The 21,023-nt window shown below is 33.3% G+C and overlaps 3 protein-coding genes and 1 non-coding gene across 7 annotated transcripts; 1 reads left to right on the plus strand and 3 right to left on the minus strand.

The window, feature by feature from the left end:
• Nucleotides 1–646: 646 nt before the first annotated feature.
• On the minus strand, nt 647–8,764 carry LOC100788923 (protein S-acyltransferase 24). Of its 3 annotated transcripts, none has more exons than XM_041011148.1 (13): nt 8,249–8,764; nt 7,709–7,849; nt 7,393–7,505; nt 6,501–6,580; nt 6,214–6,401; nt 5,050–5,188; nt 4,829–4,928; nt 2,806–2,863; nt 2,622–2,699; nt 2,388–2,486; nt 1,701–1,779; nt 1,459–1,607; nt 647–1,349 (listed from the first exon to the last, which is right to left on the minus strand). In XM_041011148.1, the coding sequence occupies exons 1-13, from the start codon at nt 8,483–8,485 to the stop codon at nt 885–887; spliced, it is 1,926 nt and encodes a 641-aa protein (XP_040867082.1). In that variant the 5' UTR covers nt 8,486–8,764; the 3' UTR covers nt 647–884. The 3 variants fall into 3 exon arrangements, with proteins under 3 accessions (XP_040867082.1, XP_003549717.1, XP_040867083.1); XM_003549669.5 differs by having other exon boundaries at nt 6,214–6,377; nt 8,249–8,760; XM_041011149.1 differs by having other exon boundaries at nt 8,237–8,378.
• Nucleotides 8,765–12,206: 3,442 nt separating this feature from the next.
• On the plus strand, nt 12,207–14,629 carry LOC100789450 (uncharacterized). 2 transcript variants are annotated; one of them, XM_006600111.4, is made up of 4 exons: nt 12,207–12,379; nt 12,462–12,593; nt 13,888–13,952; nt 14,049–14,518. In XM_006600111.4, the coding sequence occupies exons 2-4, from the start codon at nt 12,465–12,467 to the stop codon at nt 14,392–14,394; spliced, it is 540 nt and encodes a 179-aa protein (XP_006600174.1). In that variant the 5' UTR covers nt 12,207–12,379; nt 12,462–12,464; the 3' UTR covers nt 14,395–14,518. The 2 variants fall into 2 exon arrangements, with proteins under 2 accessions (XP_006600174.1, NP_001242701.2); NM_001255772.2 differs by having other exon boundaries at nt 12,280–12,593; nt 14,049–14,629.
• Nucleotides 14,630–15,708: 1,079 nt separating this feature from the next.
• On the minus strand, nt 15,709–16,932 carry LOC100789981 (triphosphate tunnel metalloenzyme 3). Its single transcript, XM_003549671.5, has one exon. The coding sequence runs from the start codon at nt 16,451–16,453 to the stop codon at nt 15,854–15,856; it is 600 nt and encodes a 199-aa protein (XP_003549719.1). The 5' UTR covers nt 16,454–16,932; the 3' UTR covers nt 15,709–15,853.
• A 344-nt stretch (nt 16,933–17,276) lies between these two features.
• On the minus strand, nt 17,277–17,362 carry MIR5768 (microRNA MIR5768). Its single transcript, NR_126619.1, has one exon. It is a non-coding gene; the product is annotated as a microRNA MIR5768 (primary transcript).
• Nucleotides 17,363–21,023: the final 3,661 nt, after the last annotated feature.

A 21,023-nucleotide genomic window follows, 5' to 3' on the forward strand; every position in this document is an offset into this window, starting at 1 on the left:
TTTTTAAAATAGTGTGATTCTTTTTTCAAAAAACAAACTCACATGACTTGTGTTTAATTTTGACTATTTTGAAAAAGACTATTAGTCAATATTAATTTCTTTTACTTTTAGGTAAAAAGTCTCTCACTAAATATAAGTTACATGTGTAAAAGTAAAAAGTCTCTCACTAAATATAAGTTACATGTGTGTTTGTGTAACATAAACAATTGATACTAAGTGTTAAACTTTTTCACTTAATAATTTTCTCTAGAATATGAAGTTAATCAATCTTATCACTGAATGCAAAGTTCTTATAAAGTAATTTGAGTTTATAAAATTTCGAGCAGATAATAAACTAATTGATACTTCATTCCTTATTTATAATCAAAATTTATTTGAATTTTTAAAAAATATATTATCCGTCAAATTATTATCATTTAATGAAATATTAAATAAATTTAAAAATTTTATAATAATTGTTAACTACATCAATAAGAAATTTTAATTTAACAATAGAATTAATAAAATTTAATATGTAAGAAAATTTATTAAAAAGAATAAGTTGTACCAGTATATATATATATATATATATTTGTTTCATCCGCACACTAGCAAGTAGCAACCGCCATAGGAAGGAAGGGGGGCGGGACCTCTAGGCTCTAGCAAATACATTCGAATTTCATACATAGATTTCAAGGCTTATCATCTTTAAAATGCAACTTAAATTAGTTACAAAAAGTAGAAAGAAAAAACGATAAGAGGACGACTAAATGTAACAGCACAAAATTGCACATGGGGGTGTGGTAGAAAAGAGCCACAATAAATTGAATTAACGTAAACCAACCCAGATGTGTGCCTATGTTACATTACAGGTTAGGTTCAAACACCAGACATGTATGTAAATATCATGATGAGGCTGTAACAGATCTGTTCCGTCCAAGGCCAAGACCCAAGCCCAAGGGAACGTTGTCATTTCTGGTTTTGCCATGGTTATTATGGCTACAATGCGAAGAATGAACATGACCATTAATATGACCATGATGTATTTTGGAGTTGGTACTGTTGGAATTGGAATCCACATTAATAGCATGATGGCCATTTCCATTGCCTCTTGCATATTCAGTATGGGTGTGCGAGTCTCCATTTGCCAAGTTCGAGCTTCTTGCCATATGCATCATTCCTATACCCTCCTCTGAGTTACCTAATTCTTCAATGCACTCAACGTCTTCGTTGTAACCATTGATCAAGAAATCAGAACAGTTCTTCTTGATACCATGATCATATGGGTTTCTAAATCTACCACCTGGACCTCTGAGGTAACTATACCGCATTGCATTTGCCATTTCATTTGTTGTAATATTGCGTGATATCTGCGTTATGAAAGACAAAGTAGAAGAAAAAAAAACACGTGCTTCAGATCAGAGGAGAGAATTTCTTGTGCATAAAAGAAAAAAACAAATAAGATCTTCTAAGACATACCTGACTAGCCTGCACAACTGTCAAAGTAAACACACCAAAGAAGAGGAAAAAATCGGCTATTAGAAATGATATTGCACCAATGTGATTGTTAGCAACATACTGAATCCATGCCCCAAATGAATGAGGTGCAAGTGGATCAGTTAACACTCCTGCACGAAGAAATTTATTTTTCATCAGCAGTATAAATTGCAGTAAAATGAACAATGTAACTCAGTAACTCTTATGTCTCAGCAGACACATACTTGTAAGACAAACTCCACCAGTAACCAACATTGCCAGAACTTCAAGAACAAGAAAAACAAAGAAATCCCATTTGTTCTTCTGCAATCATAAAGTGAAACAAAATCAGGTTAAATCAAATCAGATTAATAAGTCAAAAAAATAATAATTGCTTGACCAAAATTAATGATAATGAGAAAACATGGGAGTAAGCAGGATTAGTAACCATCATCATAACTCTAACGACAAAGTAGGACAAGATTAATAATCTAACCTTACAAATATTATTAGCCAATCCTACAGATATGATGTACTGAATTCAAATGGTATATTTTAATTTTTATGAACAAACTCATTATTCATCTTAGACAAGTAGATACATTTTATTTGTAGCTATAACACAGATTTATACTAAACAGTCACTAGCAGACTGTTCAGTCTAAACTGTTCACACTACAAAAATCCCCATGTAGAGTGTATTGCCAAATAATGAGTCTTCTTTGGCAATAAGAGGTGTTTTAATTAATACGTGGCATGTCACATGCTGGAGGTTCACAAGGTGGCATGTTCCATACATAGGGTAGAGACCAGAAAATAACAAAAATGTCCTAGATTAATATCCCCCCTCTTTAAGTAAATGATAAATTGAAAAGCTTAAAATATTTAACAGTCAAATGCAAAGCTTGTAAAAAAAAAATATCCAGAAGTACCTTGCCGATGCAATTGGATACCCAAGGACAATGGTGATCAAATTGTTCCACACAACGATCACAGGTGGAACAGTGTTTTGCTCGAAGAGGCCTGACAATCTGAAGAAAAGACAACATAAAATTGTGTGCAAAACAATTCAAAGCAAAGGAAAGACCGGCATCTGCAATCTGTGTATGCAAGACATTGATCAGCTTTACAGCAAGAAGTCAGACAATCAAAAGAAAGCAAAGAACCTTGCATGTTGCACAAAGCTGGGACCAATTTCCAGCTAGCAAAGCAGGATTATTTATCTCAATCTTCAAGAGAGGCTCCTGCCATAACCACTCAATATTTTTAGGTCAATGCAAAGGGAAATAGAAGTTATAAAATCCTCGGTAAAGAACCAAAGTAGAGATTAAGTGGCAGAACAAAACTCACGTCATCTTTTGTATCCTGATTGTCATGCATATTCATCCTGATATAACCAGGATCCTTGCTGTCAAGAGAGGGGGAAAGAGACAATAAGAAAAAAAATAATAAACTAAATTAAAAGTGTTTTCATAGAATACGGCAGGTGTCTACAAACAATTTGAAACTAGATATTCACTCGACTGAAAATGAAATATGATAGACAGTGCATGTCTATTTGTGGGTTGTATATTTATCATGTATTGAGCACCATACATTACAAACCTTATAGATGTGTAATAAATTGTTCCTTAAACTTGAGTTCGACTTGTATCTTAGGCCAATTCTAGCATGGACCACTAAGTCATGTGGTCCATTATACACAGTTTTTTATAACCGTTAGATACATCAAGTTGATAATATTATCACAGATCCTCCACACTGTAACATCTCTTTCTCCTCCTTCCTCACTGTTCTGCCATCACTTTCGTCGCCATCACCGCCAAACCAGTGCTCCTGCAGGTACCACGGCCTCTTTGAAGGTCTGCATAACCCTTTCTCCCATCCATGATTGAAGCAACAACAATCAAACAAGGTTCAATCTAGATCTACTGTTGTACATCTGGAAGATCTGGTGTGGATATGCTTATATAGATCTGCGACATTTCAGCCTCCCTCGCCGCTGACCCCATGTGTCATCGCCGGAGGCGATTGCCAGCAGTGGCATTTCAATTTTTTTCACTCTTTTCACATTGACTTTGTCACCGACAAGCCCATCACCCACCCACCAAATGGTGTTTCAGTCACACACCCATCAAGCCCCAACGACCCCGTCGTGCACCCACCAAATCCTGACGATCCCATCGCACACCCACCAAACCGCTATCGCACAAAATTGATATGTTTGTGATTGCTGTCTGATATGAACTGATTTGCACCCAAATAGTGCCGACAAAACCATGGAGGCAGGAAGAGCTTATGTTCCTCTTGGGTTTTTGCTGTTGTTATTCCCATTGAGAAAACCCCAATTTGGTTTTCTCCCGCATAACCATGGTTGTTAACAGCGGTGATGATGAGAATGGCAAAGAGGGAGAATGTTTGTTAAGTATTTTGGTTTTAGGAGGAAAGAAAAAGATTAAAATCAATGAAATGTCGTCACTAGAAATCGTTGTGGCGGCGTCAAACTGTGGTTGCCAACAATAGTTTTTTTTTTTTGAACTGCAAATATAATTTATATTAATGATAGAAGTACCAGTGGTACTAGAAGATACAGATTAGGATTGACTGTTGCAGAGAACTAAACATACAACCAGAATTACATAAAACACAGCCCTGCCCTTCCTAGAAACATTAAATAAATGCTAAAGACATTGCTGAAGCCCACTGGAAAAAAGGGACATTAAAGTCCCTTTCCCACCCCTTCAGCCAGGTCCACATAAGAAAAAGAATACTATCTGCCAGTTTAGAGATATCAAAGGATTGACTATGGAAAATGATATCATTTCTAAGTTTCCAGATTGCATTTGTAGCTGCCATAACACTATTAGTGGCTGGAGAGAAGGAAATAGGTAGTATTATTGTGCAGAGAGTACACCATAACACTATGAACATCAGATCAATCTAAAGGTCACTGTTCATGGTTCATAATGGACCACCTATCAAGTGGCCCACCAAAGCAATGCCCTGTATCTTAATGTCACAGATAACACCTGAAACATTCCTCCATTTCATACATCCCCACTCAAATCCTATGGTTTACACTTTACATTTCCCTTTATTTCTCCTCTACACAATTCATGTGGAGAAGAGAATTAGTACCACACTACCACCATAACAATTGCATTAACTTGCATATCACTACAGAATTAGAATTGCACAGCTCAAACCACCAAAAATCCACATCCACCAATTTCAAAATCATATATCATTCAAACTCCCATAGAGATTTAACATAACAGCAGTAAAAAAAAAACCTAGAAGAGTTTCAAAATAAGATCTGGTCCTTGTACATATAATGGCCTAGAACTGTAAAGTTTAAGTCCACATCACTTACCTGCTACACCTGTAAAACATCACCAAACCAACACTTGCAAGAAAAACTCCAAACCATGCAAGAAGGCCAGCTGCAGCTGTCAGCTTTGGCATTTTTGTTGCTGCAATAAAAAAATTGATACAAATGATAGTGAGACAACCATCAAAATAAAAGGATAATTATGCATGCAAGTGCTCACATGCACACGTATTGATTTCATATGTGGAAGCCAAGATAGATACCCAAGATGACTGAATGAATATACGTAACCAATAGCACAAGAATTATGCACCAAAGGACGGGAGCAAGTCCTAATTTGGAAATCTTTCCAAGGCGGCTGTTCCCGTCACAGCGTTTGTCAAGCAACCTTCGGGCATTTCCCTACACATTATCCATAGTTGGTTAGTATATAGTAAATCCACAACCATTCATTATAACTATGTAGCAACATTTATAAAGAATAACCCATAATAGAAATGTAGATGTACCACCACTCAGATACCAAGTAAACTTTGTTTTACGAACTCTCAGACAACTATACTCACACAAAATATTTAAGAGTCACTTTCCAGTGCTCATGATCTTATGATAACAATGAAGTTTATGGGGGAAGAGAAAAGTTTCACTTATTCAGCATTTGCACTTTCAGCAATTACCCTTTTTTAGTTCCAGAATAGTAGGAATATATATTTTATAAAGGCTATACGAGTTTGTTTATTTTTAAAGGCCAATGTTAGTTGTTAATTTGTTAGTGGGAGGAATTCAAACCCATGACCTCTCCCTCCCCCCATCTCCCTTCAACCACCAAGTCAACCTTATAACTCCTAAGGCTATACAAGTTAAAACTCCACACAACTTGTAGGAGCAATAACTTTGATATGTCACTTTAAAAAGATCTGAAGGAGTTTTCAAGAGATCAAATAAGATAAGAAATTAAAAATAATTTTTTATATTTCGTTGGGACATAATCAACATTCATCACTCACTCATTTAACCAATACCTCTTCAAATGAAGGATGTTGATGCTGCGATATGTGAATTTAATAGAAGAATTTCAAATGCATTATTATCAATGATCTAGACGTCAATATGCATTGTAGCAGAAGCATGTTCACATTGCTAAAAGTCTAAAACCAGAATAAGAAAGGATGCTGAGTAGAGTTAGCACATCAATACTCAAATAACATTTCATCATAAAGGAAACACACATAAAAACTCCACTCAAGCACCTATCCTATAAATTCAATGAAGTGAATGAACACAAATGATTTTCAGGGAAGTAAGCCAGAGCCAGTCCAATTCTCAAAATCATTGGGGGAGGGAAAATTTTGAAAAGATGGAAAGCAAGCTGCCATTCAAATGGCATTACTGATCAAATCAAACTATGTTGATTATGAAAGACCTACAAGGAAAAAAGCAACTTGTCTGTGATTCTTATCAGAAGCAAGCTGTGCCGGAGTCAGGCCTGTATTATCAGCCAGCATAAGATCTTCCTTCTTGCCAGCCTGTACTAGCACGGTACAGGCCTCCAAGTTGCCCCTAATAGCAGCCCAATGAAGAGGAGTGCAACCTGAACGAATAAGGAAAATAAAAACTAGAATAATGCTTTCAAAATCAAAGATCAATTCATCATTTAGTGCATGAATAATTTGAGGGGAATAAATGGAGTTCAGGATAGAGCATTAGAACATACCCCCCGTATCTTGACGTCCCCTGTGTGCATCAAGAAATAACAGAAGACGTATAGAATCGGCAAAACCTTTGTATGCAGCCCTAAAATTCAAGAAGGGAAGAATCTATTAAAGCACTTAAAAAGTGAAGAATTAAGTAAATATTTCACATAAGCAGAACCATTCGAAATTCTAAGTTGAAGGGAAAATACGCATGTGAAACCAGAAATTTAGCACAGAGGAAACTAATTTATTAACATTGTACATTTAAAAGTTATCAATGAAAGGAAAAAAATTTAAAAAAAAATATTAGTGCAACTTTGTACAATATTATCCTGAGGAACAAAAAAACATAGGCAAAATTGGATAAAGATATGACATTATGACCAATATATTAATGAGAGAATTCCAAGTATAAATATAATGAACATGGCTACAGATGTAACAGAAATGAAGTTTACCATGCATTATTTTGCCTACTAAATTAAAAATCATCCTTCATGCTGTGTAATAAATGTGCCAAGAGAAATTAGATGATGTTCATTACAACCATTTTCACATTAGAACAATTAATTAAGAACAATAAGACTTAAAAATCCAACTTGCCATTTTCAACTTGGGCTAATTGGGACCAGCTTCCTAGATGGTGTATTTACTAAAACTCTACCAAATACATTTTTAGGTTCATGTTCTGTTTTCAAAGAACAAACCAACGACACTTGCAGTTTGCTTGAACTAAAAGAAGACATCATAAACCAACCAAAAAAATACCTAAGGACACATACTCAACAAAGAATTTGTCAGCATATCAGCTCACAAAATGGGGGCTTCACTGCAGAGCAGAGTGCAACAAATAGAAAAGGGAAAACATCCATTTCAATAGAAAGAAAGGTTGAGCGGCAAATTGTTGATTACCAATGCAAGGGGCTTCTTCCATCATTATCAGGAACATCAGGGTCAGCATTCCATTTTGAAACAATGTGGTAAAGGAAAGCTGTCTGACCATATTGTGCAGCAACATGTGTTGTCTGCATCCAAGCAAATCATAATTAGTAAAATTAGCATTTACAGCTGCACACCTGTGCTTCAAGTAAAACAAGAACCCAAACTACCAAATTAGCATATGTAACCAGATACAGACAGCCAGGTATAAGAGCTACATAACATGCTCCAAATGGCTTACCCCAGCAATCTCTTGAATAAAGGGAAAAAGGAATCACACCAATCTAACCTGATATCCATTCATATCGGCAGCACTCACTCGAGCACCCTCCTGGAGTAAAAGCTCTGCAGCCTGAATAGCACCCCGAACCGCACTCCAATGTAAGGCCGTCTGACCAGTATGATCTGTTGCATTTACATCTCCCCCATGCTGCCAACCACAAATCAACCAATTAATTTAGTACATGTCTAACTCCACACTTATTGCCAAGCCAATTTTTAATACATTCAATTGTAAAAAAAAAAAACACCACATTCAATTTCCATTTCAATAACACAAGCATGGCCAACAAGCAGAGCTGAGCTGAGCTAAGCTAAGCTACTGTAACAAATTCAAAAAAAAAGCATCATCATAATAACAATAAAATTCTCTTCTCTTGTACATATATATCATTCCCTCCTTAAACAGCAATAAGTAACTCGTTCTTACATTTTTGTTTTCTTGGAGTAAACAAATAGTAACGATTCAGTGAGTGGCAAAACAAGGGATGCATAAGGGACAAGCTCAAGTAAGCAAAGCAAACGCAATTCAACAAACCGATCAAAGAACCTCAATGATGTACTGAGCAGCGGCAGTGCGGTTGTTAAGTGCGGCCCACTGAAGCGCGTAGTAGCCCAAACCGTCGGGCTCGGAGACGGGGCAACCCTCTTGCTCCACCAATCTCTGCAGCCTCTCCAAATCCCCGTAAGCCGCCGCCGTGTACACGTCATTACGGAGGCTCTCCTCCGCCCCCGATTGCTCGTCGCGGGACTGCACCTCCTCGACAACCTCGATCTCGGACGACATGGATCGAGAATTCTGAAATCCGCGTTGACTTGGAAGGAGGAGGAGGTTGCGATTGAAATAGAAATGAAAAAAAAAAATCGGGGAAATGGAGAAAAGAAGATTGGATGGTTTTAATTAATTTCTAGGGTTTTCTGGGAAGGTGAGAGAGAGAATGAGAGGGTTTGGGTCATGGCTGACCCTCTCAGGACGAAACAACGAAGGAATCAAATTGAAGAGATGGATGGGTCTATAGATAGAGATATCATATGATGATGGCAGGCCACGCCACTTGGAGTCACTTTATTCTTTTCAAATTCCCCCTTAACTTTATTCGTTCGTTCCTTCGTTCACCCTTTCCCCTCAAAAAAATATCCACAGTATTTTCCTTGCGTCAATATTTAAATTTCTATTTATATATAGTCTTAAATATGTTAAATAATCTAATTTTATTCTGATTTTTTAATAATTTGTTTTGTTATTAGAGTCTTCGATATATTAAACTTTAACCGTGTTTGACAGGGAGAGAGTGAAAAGGGATAAAAGTTTAAAGGAATAAAAGAGAGTGTAAATATAGTATTAAGTTAGGGTGTGTTGTTTGAGATGAAAGATTTTAATTAAAATAGTAAGTAATTAATAAAAGAAAAAACTAAAAAAAAAAGATGGAGCAAATGTCCATGTAACCCTTTTAATCTATGCACGTTTTTTCTTTAACACACCCTTAATAATATCGCCTGTATTCTCATCTATTCAAACATTACCAGAGTAATTAGGCAAATTATAAGTTTAATAGTGATGTATTATCAAGGTAAACAAAAAAATAATTAAAAAAATTCTTAAATCAAACTTAATAGTTTATCGTATACATGACATGACATGCAGTTTAACGGGTAATGTAAAAACAATTGTAGTTTTTTTCCAAAATTGATTTACATGATTTTTTATTAAAAAAACTAACAAATTAATTTTGATTGAATTAGTATACTTAAAACGTCTAATATAGTGTTTGGTTAGAAAAAATGAAGGAAAGAAAGAACAATTTTTATAAACTTTTTGTTTTTTTTAAGTGTATTGACTAAAACATTCTTATCTTTTAAAATCCAAAATTTCAAGGGTATATGAAAATAAATAACTTTTTAAAAATCTCTTATATTTTATTGTGAACCAAACAATAAAAGAGTTGGATTATCTCTCATCCCCTCCTCTTTTTTTTATAGGATGTCTAATTAAAATATCTTATCCTTGCTTCGTTTGAACCAAATAATCTCCATAAAAAATATTAATGTCAAATTTAAAATTCACTTTGCTTAATGGTTAATAAGGCAAGACGGGTGTAATTTCAATTTTTTTTAAAATCATTTTTTAATCTCTCGGTATCCATTTGTGAAGTTAAAAGGTGAGAGAAACTTACTGATAGAAACAAAGGTAAGAGAAACTTTGTCTCATGGTTAAGCTTAACCACAACCACCTTTTTATATAATTTTCCAATTCATAGTAAATGTATATGTGCATCAAGAGTTTTATTTTGTTGATTTTGCTACATTGGGCTATCCGACGAGATGTCTTTGTTCATTATTTCATTTTTTATAAACTATCAATTTATTTATTAAAAAAACTATCAATATGTAATTTGTAATAACCAATAGTTATAAAAATAGGTCCTTACGAATATTCGTTTTATATAAATGCGTAGAATGAGTGCATAAACACGTAACGATGAAAGTGTTGAAATTAAGCATTGTATCTAGCTGTTTAATTTCCATCCCATTAAAGTAATTTGTCAATGAACTGCTGATTATCAAACACTAATTTTTTTAGGATAATCAAGTTTGGAAAATTACCTTTAGTAGGAGAAAATAAAAAGTTTTACCCAAGTAAGTTTCCTTATTGCGTGTGAATTTTACATAAAAGTTCATAAGAAATAAAAATGCTACATATTTTGGTTCACAAGAAATATTTTCATAGATAATAAGTTTCCAGTAGATATTTTTGTCAGCAAATACAATAATATTTGCAAGAAATTAGCTTGACCGGATGATACAATCCTAACTGGCACATAGTAATTTTGACCCCAAAAAATACTAGGCCATCCTTGAAACTCCATAAGTACTGCACAATGACTTAAAAATTAAAATAGTTCAAGACATGACTGTAAAGCTTGCATTTATAATATATAGTGGCCATGAATAACCTATAAAGCAAAAGACAGTACATCAATTAAGAGCTAATTAATATTCTCAACCAGCTATTCTCTGAAGTCATGTGAACAATTAAGAGCTAAGAATTCTATGGTACTTCAAGATGCAAAACACTAGAAATAACCTCTACATTCAAGTTATTCAGAACACAGTAATGCCTGTTGGAGTTAAATTTTACTTAGAATATGAAAGTAGTCCCATCCTTTAATTTCCATATAAAAGAGACAAATAAATTACACTCTTCAATTTGAAATATCTACATCTGCACTTTTACATGATTCAACTTTAGCTTAATCACCAATTTGTCTAAGATTCCCCTGAATGATACATCTTTTGTGAGTTCAATACCTTCATAAGAAAAGTATGTGTTGGAGACAAATAAGTATCCTCCTAGGAAAAAAGGACAATACTTAAACGAGTTCAGCAACAATGCTTTAAGCTTCTGTCACCCCCTTCTCTTGATCCCTTCGGGAACAATGCTTCCTATTCTCATCAGCATCGCCCAATATGTGTTTTTCTCTTCATAGCAGTCTTGTATATGGAGAGACTAAGTTTATTTCTTCTTTTTTCTTTAACTTGTTAGATTGTTTATTTCTCAAATCAACACAAAATACTTTTACTTAACACATTATTTTTTTAACTAGTTTGATATATTTGGCCAGAGAATATAAAAAGTGTTTGACTGTTTGTTCTTCTTAGTTCTTACTAAAATAGAGGTCCTTTCATTGTAAGGACCCATGATATTTGTTTTGTCTGTTATTTATTTTTTTGTTCAGACCAAGATGGGGTTTCCTCAACAGTAAACTAAAACTTCTGCCACCTCTGCTCTTTCTCATTGTCAGTGCTATACTCACAACAGTACATAGATACCCTGATCCAAATCTCTGGTGGTTTTGGTCTTTGTATATTTTGAAATATACGGTGGATTTCCTCCTTAGTTAGGTCAAAACAAACTATAAAAGTAGGAACAAAAGTAAGGTGTAAAACTTTTTTTTTTTTTTTATCAAATTTTAAAATTTGAGGGATATAAAGTACATTTTGTCCTTTTATAGAAAGTAAGCAAAGAAAGTAAAAGTTGTATAATCTTTCATGGAAGTAAAGAAATTGATATTGTAACTTTTTTTTTTCAAAAAAAGAAAAAAATATTATAGTAATTTGATCCATCATGCATCTATCCATAGTATATTGTTTTAACTTTAATAATGAAATATGTGGATCAATTAATATAAATTGTTACAGTTTTAATCACTGATCACCCGCCAATAACATTAGTCAATTGATACATGTTATTTTAATTTTGACCACCGATTACGTGAATTAATTAATGCTACATATTATTGTATTTTAGTTTTGACTACCAAGCATGTAGATTGATTAATACTCTTACACTTTATTTCAACCTTGACCACCAAATACATCAACCATCTGATACATATTTAGTATTTCAATTTAAGGGTCTGGAAATTAATCGTTGTGTAAATACTAATTCAAAACGTTTTTTTTTTCATCTATAATAATAACCCTAACCGACTATTGCCTCTTGGCTCTTGCATAGGATTTTGCCCAAAAAAAAAAAGCTTGTGAGTGACAAGAACAATTTTGGTCAGAAAAACCCTAATTGGAGCAACACAAGGGTTTATCCTAACCGGACCGAATTCCTTCTTTCCCCACTTGGACTCTCTCTCTCTCTCACTGTCAGAGTCAGATACTCCAACCCAACGTAACCTCTTTCTCTTCTTTCTCTCTCACTCAGAATTCTCTTCTCTTGGGTTTTTATTTCACTTTCAATTTTCAATTTATAGTCTATGACTATGGAGGAGCTATCTTCTCTTAGCTCGGTGGAGAGGAACATTCACATAGCCTCTGTCCTGGAAGCCATGGCGGTGGACACTATTTTCGCCGCTGCCAAATCTCTCCTTTGCTTCTCCATTCTGGTATTCCTCAAACCCTCTCTCCTTTTAATTTCGAGTCTTATAATACCTAAACCGTGTTATGTAATTCTCGTTAATGGCGTCACGAATTGGTATTTCCAGAGAATTACAATAATCTCGTGCTCTTTCGTACTCTTTTTTGGTTCGTCAAAACCGCTTGTGTTTTTCAATAAGCCTGGATTTTAACTTCTCTTTCGTTCGTTTGTGTATTGTTTTGAGAGCAATTTAAGGATTCTTTTTTCCTGAAATCTTACCGTTAAGTCTTTTGGTCAAAGTCAATGGGAGCTTATACTGGAAATTACTGTGAGGATTGGGGGGTGATTTGGTTGCAGCAAAACCCTATTCATAAATGTTCTTCCTTGATGTTGCTACACTGCAGGGGGTGGGGGGTGAATGATTGCAGTGCTTGCCCTGTTTATTTGTGTTCCAAAATCCAAACAAAAAAAATTCATAGTCAAGTGCGAAAGAATTGCATTTTGTTTGTTGTTTCGTGTAAGCTATTGATTTTTTTTTTTTCTAATCAAGGGTGTTTGAAACATTGTCTTTGTTTTTTTATTGGTTCAGATCAAATCAAAGGCAATCAGATTAGTATAATCTGTTTAAGATTATTTTTGACATTTAAGCTCATTTCTTCTGCAATGCTAATTCTTCTGCTTGGTTGCCTTTAAGTGTTGTGCATTTGTGCCTTTGTGTGTGTGTGTGTGAAAAACCTGTTTTTTCCATGGTTAATGATGCTTTAGAAGCTGAGGTTTCATTAAATCATCGCATTGACCAGATGTTCTCTTCAAGATATTAACCAATGATTCTAGCAACACATTTTGGCAATGCTTGGTAGTAGGAGCGTAGGACTGTTTGCTAATGTGGGGTCTCATGCAAGTTGTGCCTGCATTAGTTGCATTTTTTTAAAGTTTGTTCTCCTTAAATTGTGTGGAATTTATGTTCTGCATTCTATGCTTGGAAATGGCCATGGATACGATATTCTATTTTCTTTCCCATTTGTCTTTGTCTTTTTTTATCTGGGTCTTGTATGACCTGGATAATTGGATTTGTTGTCTAGTTGGAAAATGTGTTTTATAGCTTAGTTTGCATTGTTGCCTCTTGGTTGGGAAGCTATTGATAAAGCTTCATATTTCAATACATGTTAAGATTTGTGTATTTCATGAGCTTGCTTGGTTTGTTTTGGACCTTTTTGTTCATTTTTGTGAAACTAATGTATAATTCCATTAATACAGTTTAAGTTTTCATATAAAAGTGGCTACAAATGATTATTATGTCTTTATGTTTGTTCGTAACCCAGACTGGATCTCTGCTGACTGACATCAATCATTCAGTGTCCCCAAAATTGACCCCAATGGATGGAAGGTGAGAATAAGTTTTATGCAACTCTTTGGAAAATGTAATTTGCTTTATGTTTGGAAAGTTTTGTAGTTCTGATGTATGCCGATTCTTCGTTTTCAGATTTGCTTTTGATGATCTCTGCAAGGGAAAACATACTTATCGTTTAAACAAGGATGCTAGTGATTCAGATGAGGACGAGGATGAAGAAGACGATCATGACACAAATGATCAGAATGATGAGGAAGGAGATGAAGACTTCTCAGGTGAAGGTGAGGAAGAGGCTGACCCTGAGGATGATCCTGAGGCCAATGGTGCAGGAGGAAGTAATGATGATGATGATAGTGATGAAGATGATGATGACGACAACGATGGTGATGATGATGGAGAAGATGAGGATGAGAAAGAGGGTGAAGACGAAGAAGATGAAGAGGAGGTTCCACAACCACCTACTAAGAAGAGGAAGTGAAATTGTAATAGTTGGTAGGGTCTGTTTTTTCTTCTACCATGTAATGTCCTGGCCAATCTTAGTTCTTGGAACATGAATACTTTCAAGTGGACCCATCTCCACATATAAAAGTTCAATTTATGCATTGCCATTGTTATTTCAGTTCATTTTCGCCAACATTATTTAGTAGTATGTTGTGTTGGTTAAACCATAGTATTTATTATTAAACCCTAATTGTAATATGTAATTGATCAAATATTATTTGAAAATAACTATTCTGTTCATAAATGAAATAGTGTAAATGTTTTTGAGAAAATTTTCTTCTAATTGGACCCATGTGTAATTAAAACTAAGTAGCAAACGAAGATTGAAAAATGGGTGAGGCAAGAACTTCTTCACGGAAATTAATGGAGGGTAATAAAGAGAAGATTAGGGAATATGTCGATAGTAAACTAATGTACCTCATTTTGGTACGAAAATGTTAAGGGAAGGATATGATTAAACTTATTAAGTGCTAAGAAAATAACAAGGTTCAAGAAAATGTTGCCGCAGTAGAAGAGGAATATTTTGATATACTCTATTCACACAAATAAAAGAGGCATGCAAAACTACAGAAAGATCAAACTCACAACTCGTAGTGAAGTGATGCGAAGACGGTGGGAACCTGTCTACAATGGCTTGCTTATGTGAGAAAATGATGGATAGACGCTCCAACGAGGAAAATGATCAAATAAAAATTGTTTGATTAGAACTGGTAAAGGTATATTTAAGAAAATATTTAGGAAAAACCATTAAAAATATCCCTGCTCAAATTCATTTTTGTTGGGTTTGATCCCAATACAGTAATTTTCATGATAAATACTACCAATTTATTCTTTTTTATCACACTCTTCATTAATTGGATCATAAAATTTATGCAAATCCTACTAAAGTATGAGTTTCATTCCTATTTATCGAATCTCTTCTACTATTTAGTAAGACTCAGCATTAACTTGCTTGTTATTCATGTGATTTCCCAAAAATAAGTCATACAAACACACGGAATGGAATGAGCACAACAGCTTTTTATCTCCTTACCGAATTATATAGTTTTCTTCTTTTAAACTATCAGGATCAAGATCATTTTACTTAGTTGTGGCAGTGAGACTGTTTCCTAGGATTAAGCATTGTTCCACAAGACAAAATAATAACAACAAAGCATGAATCTTCTCAAATTGCGTTTGCCTTCAAAACTTAAGCAAACCAACCATTCAAAATTTATAATAAAGATGGTCAGTCTTAACTCGTCAAAAAAATGAGACTATTGATATAAAATAGTTACCCGAGAGTTTAATATCTTTGAAAGGCCAGTCTATTGATAGAAACAACAAATCAAACATACATAAACAAATGAAATAGACACAACATTATGAATAACAGCAATCAACTAGGTTCATGACATAAGTTTATCTTTATTCTCCTAAGGCAGAAATTTGACTCACTAAGGCAGTTTCCCAGATCGAAAGATGGCGAATTTGGAGGCAGTGGAGTAAGAATAATTGATTTCATTCTCCTTCAAGAACTCCTCAAGGAGGCGTTTAGCTCTTTCAGGATCAGAACTCTCGCATTCGATCTCATAGAGTGTTCCAAAATCAAAACTGGTTTCATCCACCTCCAATTTCAAACCCTTCCAATCATACACACTCCTCAAATTCCCAAACCCTCCCAACCCCACCAATCCTTTTTCAGTTCCAAATTCCTCTTGCACCCTCTTCAAAACCCTAGACTCCACCGACCCCAACTTCGCCGGCTCCGCCACGCATTCGCGCCCGATGCTTGGGTCCAGATCCTCCTCGTCCTCCTCCACGCGGCTCACGCCGTCCACCAGCACCGCCCGCGCCTTCAGCGAAGCGACGCAGCGCTCGTCGTCGCCGTAGAAGCGGAGGCGGAGGACGGCGCGGCGCGCGGAGAGCTCGGAGGCGGCGCCGTCGAAGAAGAGGTTCTGCTGGCGGTGGGTGATGACGTGAAAGGGGGAGAGTAGAGTGGTGACGTGGCGGTGGGCGTTGGCGTCGGCGAGACGCAGCTTGACTTCGACCTCCATTGGGGAAGAGAGGAGGGAGAGTGCGGTTAGGGTTTTACGAGGAGAGGCCGATGCGATGGGCCTTGGAAGAGGGATCTTCGCCGCCGCGATCCAGCTGACGGAGGAGAGCAGCGGTGCCAGCGGGGGCGGTGGTGGTGGTGGCAGTGGTGGAGGCGTTGCGGCGGCGAGCCTCCTCGAGTTCTTCTTTGTCTTCGATCTTGACTTCGATTTTGGTTGGCTTTCTTCTCAGCATTTTGTAACTGATGCTCATTTCTCTTTCTACGTCGATTTCAATTTTAATCTAAGTTAGCCCTACGTTCCGTCATTCACAATCGGGTCGGGTCGAGGCATTCACACCGTCAATGAAATTGGATTCCGCACTCTCCTATTCCATTTGAAATTACCTTATTATCCTTAATGAATTAACACCACTTTTCCCAATCCACCCGTGAAGGTTGCTCCCTTCATCCTTTGTCTCAAGCCACACATCCTTATTCTCTTTCTCCTTGGTCATCCAAGGTAAGCTTCTTTCTTTCTAGTGTGGGTTTGAGTTTTGGTGGAGGTAGTTTCTGATGTGGATGGGTCGCATTATGGAATGTTGATTTCGTAATCAAAAAATATTTTTAAGATAATCTTTTCATAAGTAAAAAAAACTTCCAGAATGATATTTTCTTAAGCAAAAAAAATTCATGAATGAGCTTTCTATAAGTCAAAAAAGCTTTCAGAATGACAATTTTTGTAAATAAAAAAATTTCTAAAAGTACTTTAGCTCAAGGAATGACTATTTTGGAAGCAAATTTGTAAATCTAGAACATACTTATCTAAAAATGTATTTTAAATATTCTAGAAAGGGGGTTCCGAAGATCAGTATTGCACTTACGAAAAATCTATTCTAAAAGTAACAATTTGAATCCAGAATAGTCTTTCCAGAAGGGTATTTTGCATCTTTCGAAAAATATCGTTTCAAAAAGTACGATTTTGACTTATGGAAGAACCATTTTATGAACAAAAATTGTAATTCGGAATAGTTTTTCAAAAGTACATTCTGAAATGTTCGTTCGAGATAACACTATTTTTGCTTATGAAAAAGGTGTTCCATCAAACTTTCTCTTTTAGAATGGTCATTTCGTAAGCAAATTTATTTCCTTACGAAAAATCTGTTCTAAAAACAATTCCACAACATGAATGTGAAATGTGTTAAAACTTACTCTTGGAGTGAAGAGTTAGAGAAGGAGAAAGATTTTTGCGGCGTCGAGTTAGACTTGCTTTGAAATTTCAATGGTTGCGAAAAAGAATAGAAGAAGTGGAAGAATAATTGTAATGTGAGAAGAGGTGCAAAATTGGAACAAAGTGCATGAGAAAGAAGAAGAAGGTACAAGGTTGGTGTGGGGGTGGGGGGGAATGGAAGGTACAAAATTTAGTTACCAAAAGTGAAATAATTTTGTCAAATTATAATTTTGTAATTATCGCCATAGCCATAATAAAAAAAAGTCTAAAATGTAATTTCCCCCCTTCCCGTTTTCTTAAATTTATGATTTTAGTTCTTTTATTTTTTAATTGAGATATTTCATCACTTATTTTTTAAAAGTTTGTAATTTTAATTTCACATTTTTTTTAATTGAGATATATCGTTGTCCGTTTTTTAAAAATTCATATTTTAATTCTTGTGGTTAATTTTAAACGTTGGTTTATCTATTATGTAAATGTTTGTTAACATGTGTTTGTTTATTATGCATATGATAAATATTTTATTTAAATTATTTAATTGCTAACAAACTTAATTTATTGAAAGAAGAATTAAAAAATTAAGAGTAAGTTTGAAATTGATCAATAAAACTAAAATTGTAAATTTATAAAAGTGATGAACGAAATGTCTCAATTAAAAAATAAAGAAACATGAATTTTTTAAAAAGAGAAGATAAAATATCTTAATTAAATTATAGAAAACTAAAATCATGAATTTTAAAAATATAAAAAAATGAAAAAAATATTTTAGCCAATAAAAAAAGTTATAACTAGTAGTATATTATGTTTTTTAAATGTAAAAACACCAACCCTTAACTCCAAAACAACGAAATCAAGAGCAAAAACATAAACATGAAAATTAACATCAACACCTAAAGCGTGTTTAGCTAATCTATCAGCAATCTGGTCTATTTCTCGCAATATGTGATTCCAAATAATGTGTCCCAAATGAGCATGAACCGCATAAAATTAGTATTAATGACTCGTGTTTTTGGTCTTTAATTCTAAGTTCTAACTTAAATTTTATTTTATTTTTTAAAAATTATTCCTAACTAAAAATAAGAATTTGAAAACGATAGATGGAAAGAAATAAAAAATTAAATTCAACTCATCAGTTAATATTAAAAATAAATAATATATCAAATACATGTTATAAACATATTTAAATTTATATTTCAAATTAATTTATGATATTTAGTTACAATTTGTTAAACCATATAGTTGATATTAAATTTTAAAAATATATATATAAGATGATTTACCACGTGTATGTCAAAACTTGAGAGTGAAGGTCGCCACTTTAAAAGATGAAAAAATATTCAAACGAATGAGAACGAAAGAGAGAATAGAAGCTTGAATGAAGATTGATTTGAACAAATAAAAATCTTGAAACTTAATTGGCTTAGCTACAATCTTGTTTTAGGTGATAACATTTTTGCTTTTATTATATATATATATATATATATATATATATGAGAATGCTAATATCCATTTGAGTTGAAATGTATTCGCATTCAACATAGAAAATTTTGGATTATAGAATTATTAGTTGTTTTGTTTTTTAAAATTTAATTAAAGGATATTATTGTATTTTATTATTTAATTTTTTAAAAATAGTTTTTTTTCTCTCATATTTTTCCATGATTCTCTCTTATATTTATGGATTTTTTTAAGATAAATGATAAAATATAATAATATTCTTAAATTAAATCTTAAAAAACAAAAGATTTAATGATTTTTTGTTCAAAAATTTTGGTGTTGAATGACTTATATTCATTTTAGATATTAAATCACTTTTTTTGATAGAAAGATATTCATTAATTTTAGTATTTAATTGTTTGTACAGTATCCAACACCGCATATTATGTTTTTATCAAAATATTATAATAAGTTTCGTTGAATTATTTAAAATGTGTTTAAAAGAGAATTTATACATTTAATTTAATTTTAAATGCTATTTATTTTATAAAATTTATTATAATTAACTTAAGATCAATAAAAAATGTTCAAATTACAAACTTTATTTCAAAAATAAATTATCATTAAATTCTTAATGTGATATAAAAGGAATTATATTTGGATCCTCATTGTTGTGATTATAAAAAGAAGACTCATTTATTTTATTTTTATATTTTTTATATATCTTTTTTGTCTTTAATTTGATGTATTTTCGGGAATAGCACTAGCACATGAATGAGTTTATTGATTTTTTTTTATTATAGGATAGATAGTCACTTTTGTTATTTAATGTGTAATTTGTTGATAAATGTATCTTTAAAAGATTAAAATACAAGATTTAGTTTCAGAAAGTGTAAAAAGTGTGAAAAATATATTGGGACGTTAATTTTCATCCGTCACCGTTAATAAGATAGCCTACGTGACACACACAGTGGAACAAATTTATCACTAAGATGATTGTCAACATTACCATATCTAATTATATGGACATATTTGTCATAATATTTTTTAACTTTTTGTTTTCCCACCCGCTGTAGTGTTCTGAAAGATGAAAATGAAAAATTAGTCACCTAAAATGTAAAAAGTGCGACAAATATATTGTATCAGTGTGTCTGTGTCTGATTATGATTGATTATTATAATTTTGAAAAATTTACAATGACTGCAACAAAACTTTGGAAGAGCTATATCATATCAGTGTGTATGTGTCTGTTTCCGTTATATAATTTTAAGCTTCATCAAAGGTTGAGACATGCATAACATATCACTAATGAAAGTAAATTTTTATTACTTTAACGAATTCTTCTTACTTTTCTTCAACTACAAAAAAAATAATCATTTGGTTGTTAACTCTTGAATAAATACTATCAACATAAAAAAAAGAAAAAAAAATCTTGCTATAAAACGATAAGAAAATCATTGTTTTTGTTTAATCAAATACTATTTATTTAATTATTTTTTTTATAAATTTTTCATAATAAAATATGAATGTTTATTAGTATATGTAATAACATCAAATTACAAATTACAATAAAAGCTTGTTGATTTTTATTTTTTTTAAATCATACACAATTATTTTTTATTGACTAATCATTTAAAAGATCATAACCGTAAAAAAATCATTCCAAAGAAGGTGAGTATTTTTTAGAAATTAGGAGTGTCGTTGCAATTGTAATTTTTCTTAAAAATATTCATGAACCTAATTTAACTATAATGTCTTACAATAAATATTTTTTTTTACTTGAAACTTTTATCAATTAGAGTCTATAAAAAATTATTTATAATTTATAAAACGTGTACTTTTTTTTCTTTTAGACTCAATCTAATTTACGAGTTTGTTAAAAAAAATTATTATAATAATTATAATATAATAATTAATCATAATCTAC

The sequence above is a fragment of the Glycine max genome, chromosome 17 (genome assembly GCF_000004515.6).
Source record: "Glycine max cultivar Williams 82 chromosome 17, Glycine_max_v4.0, whole genome shotgun sequence".
In the NCBI taxonomy this organism is placed as follows: domain Eukaryota; kingdom Viridiplantae; phylum Streptophyta; class Magnoliopsida; order Fabales; family Fabaceae; genus Glycine; species Glycine max.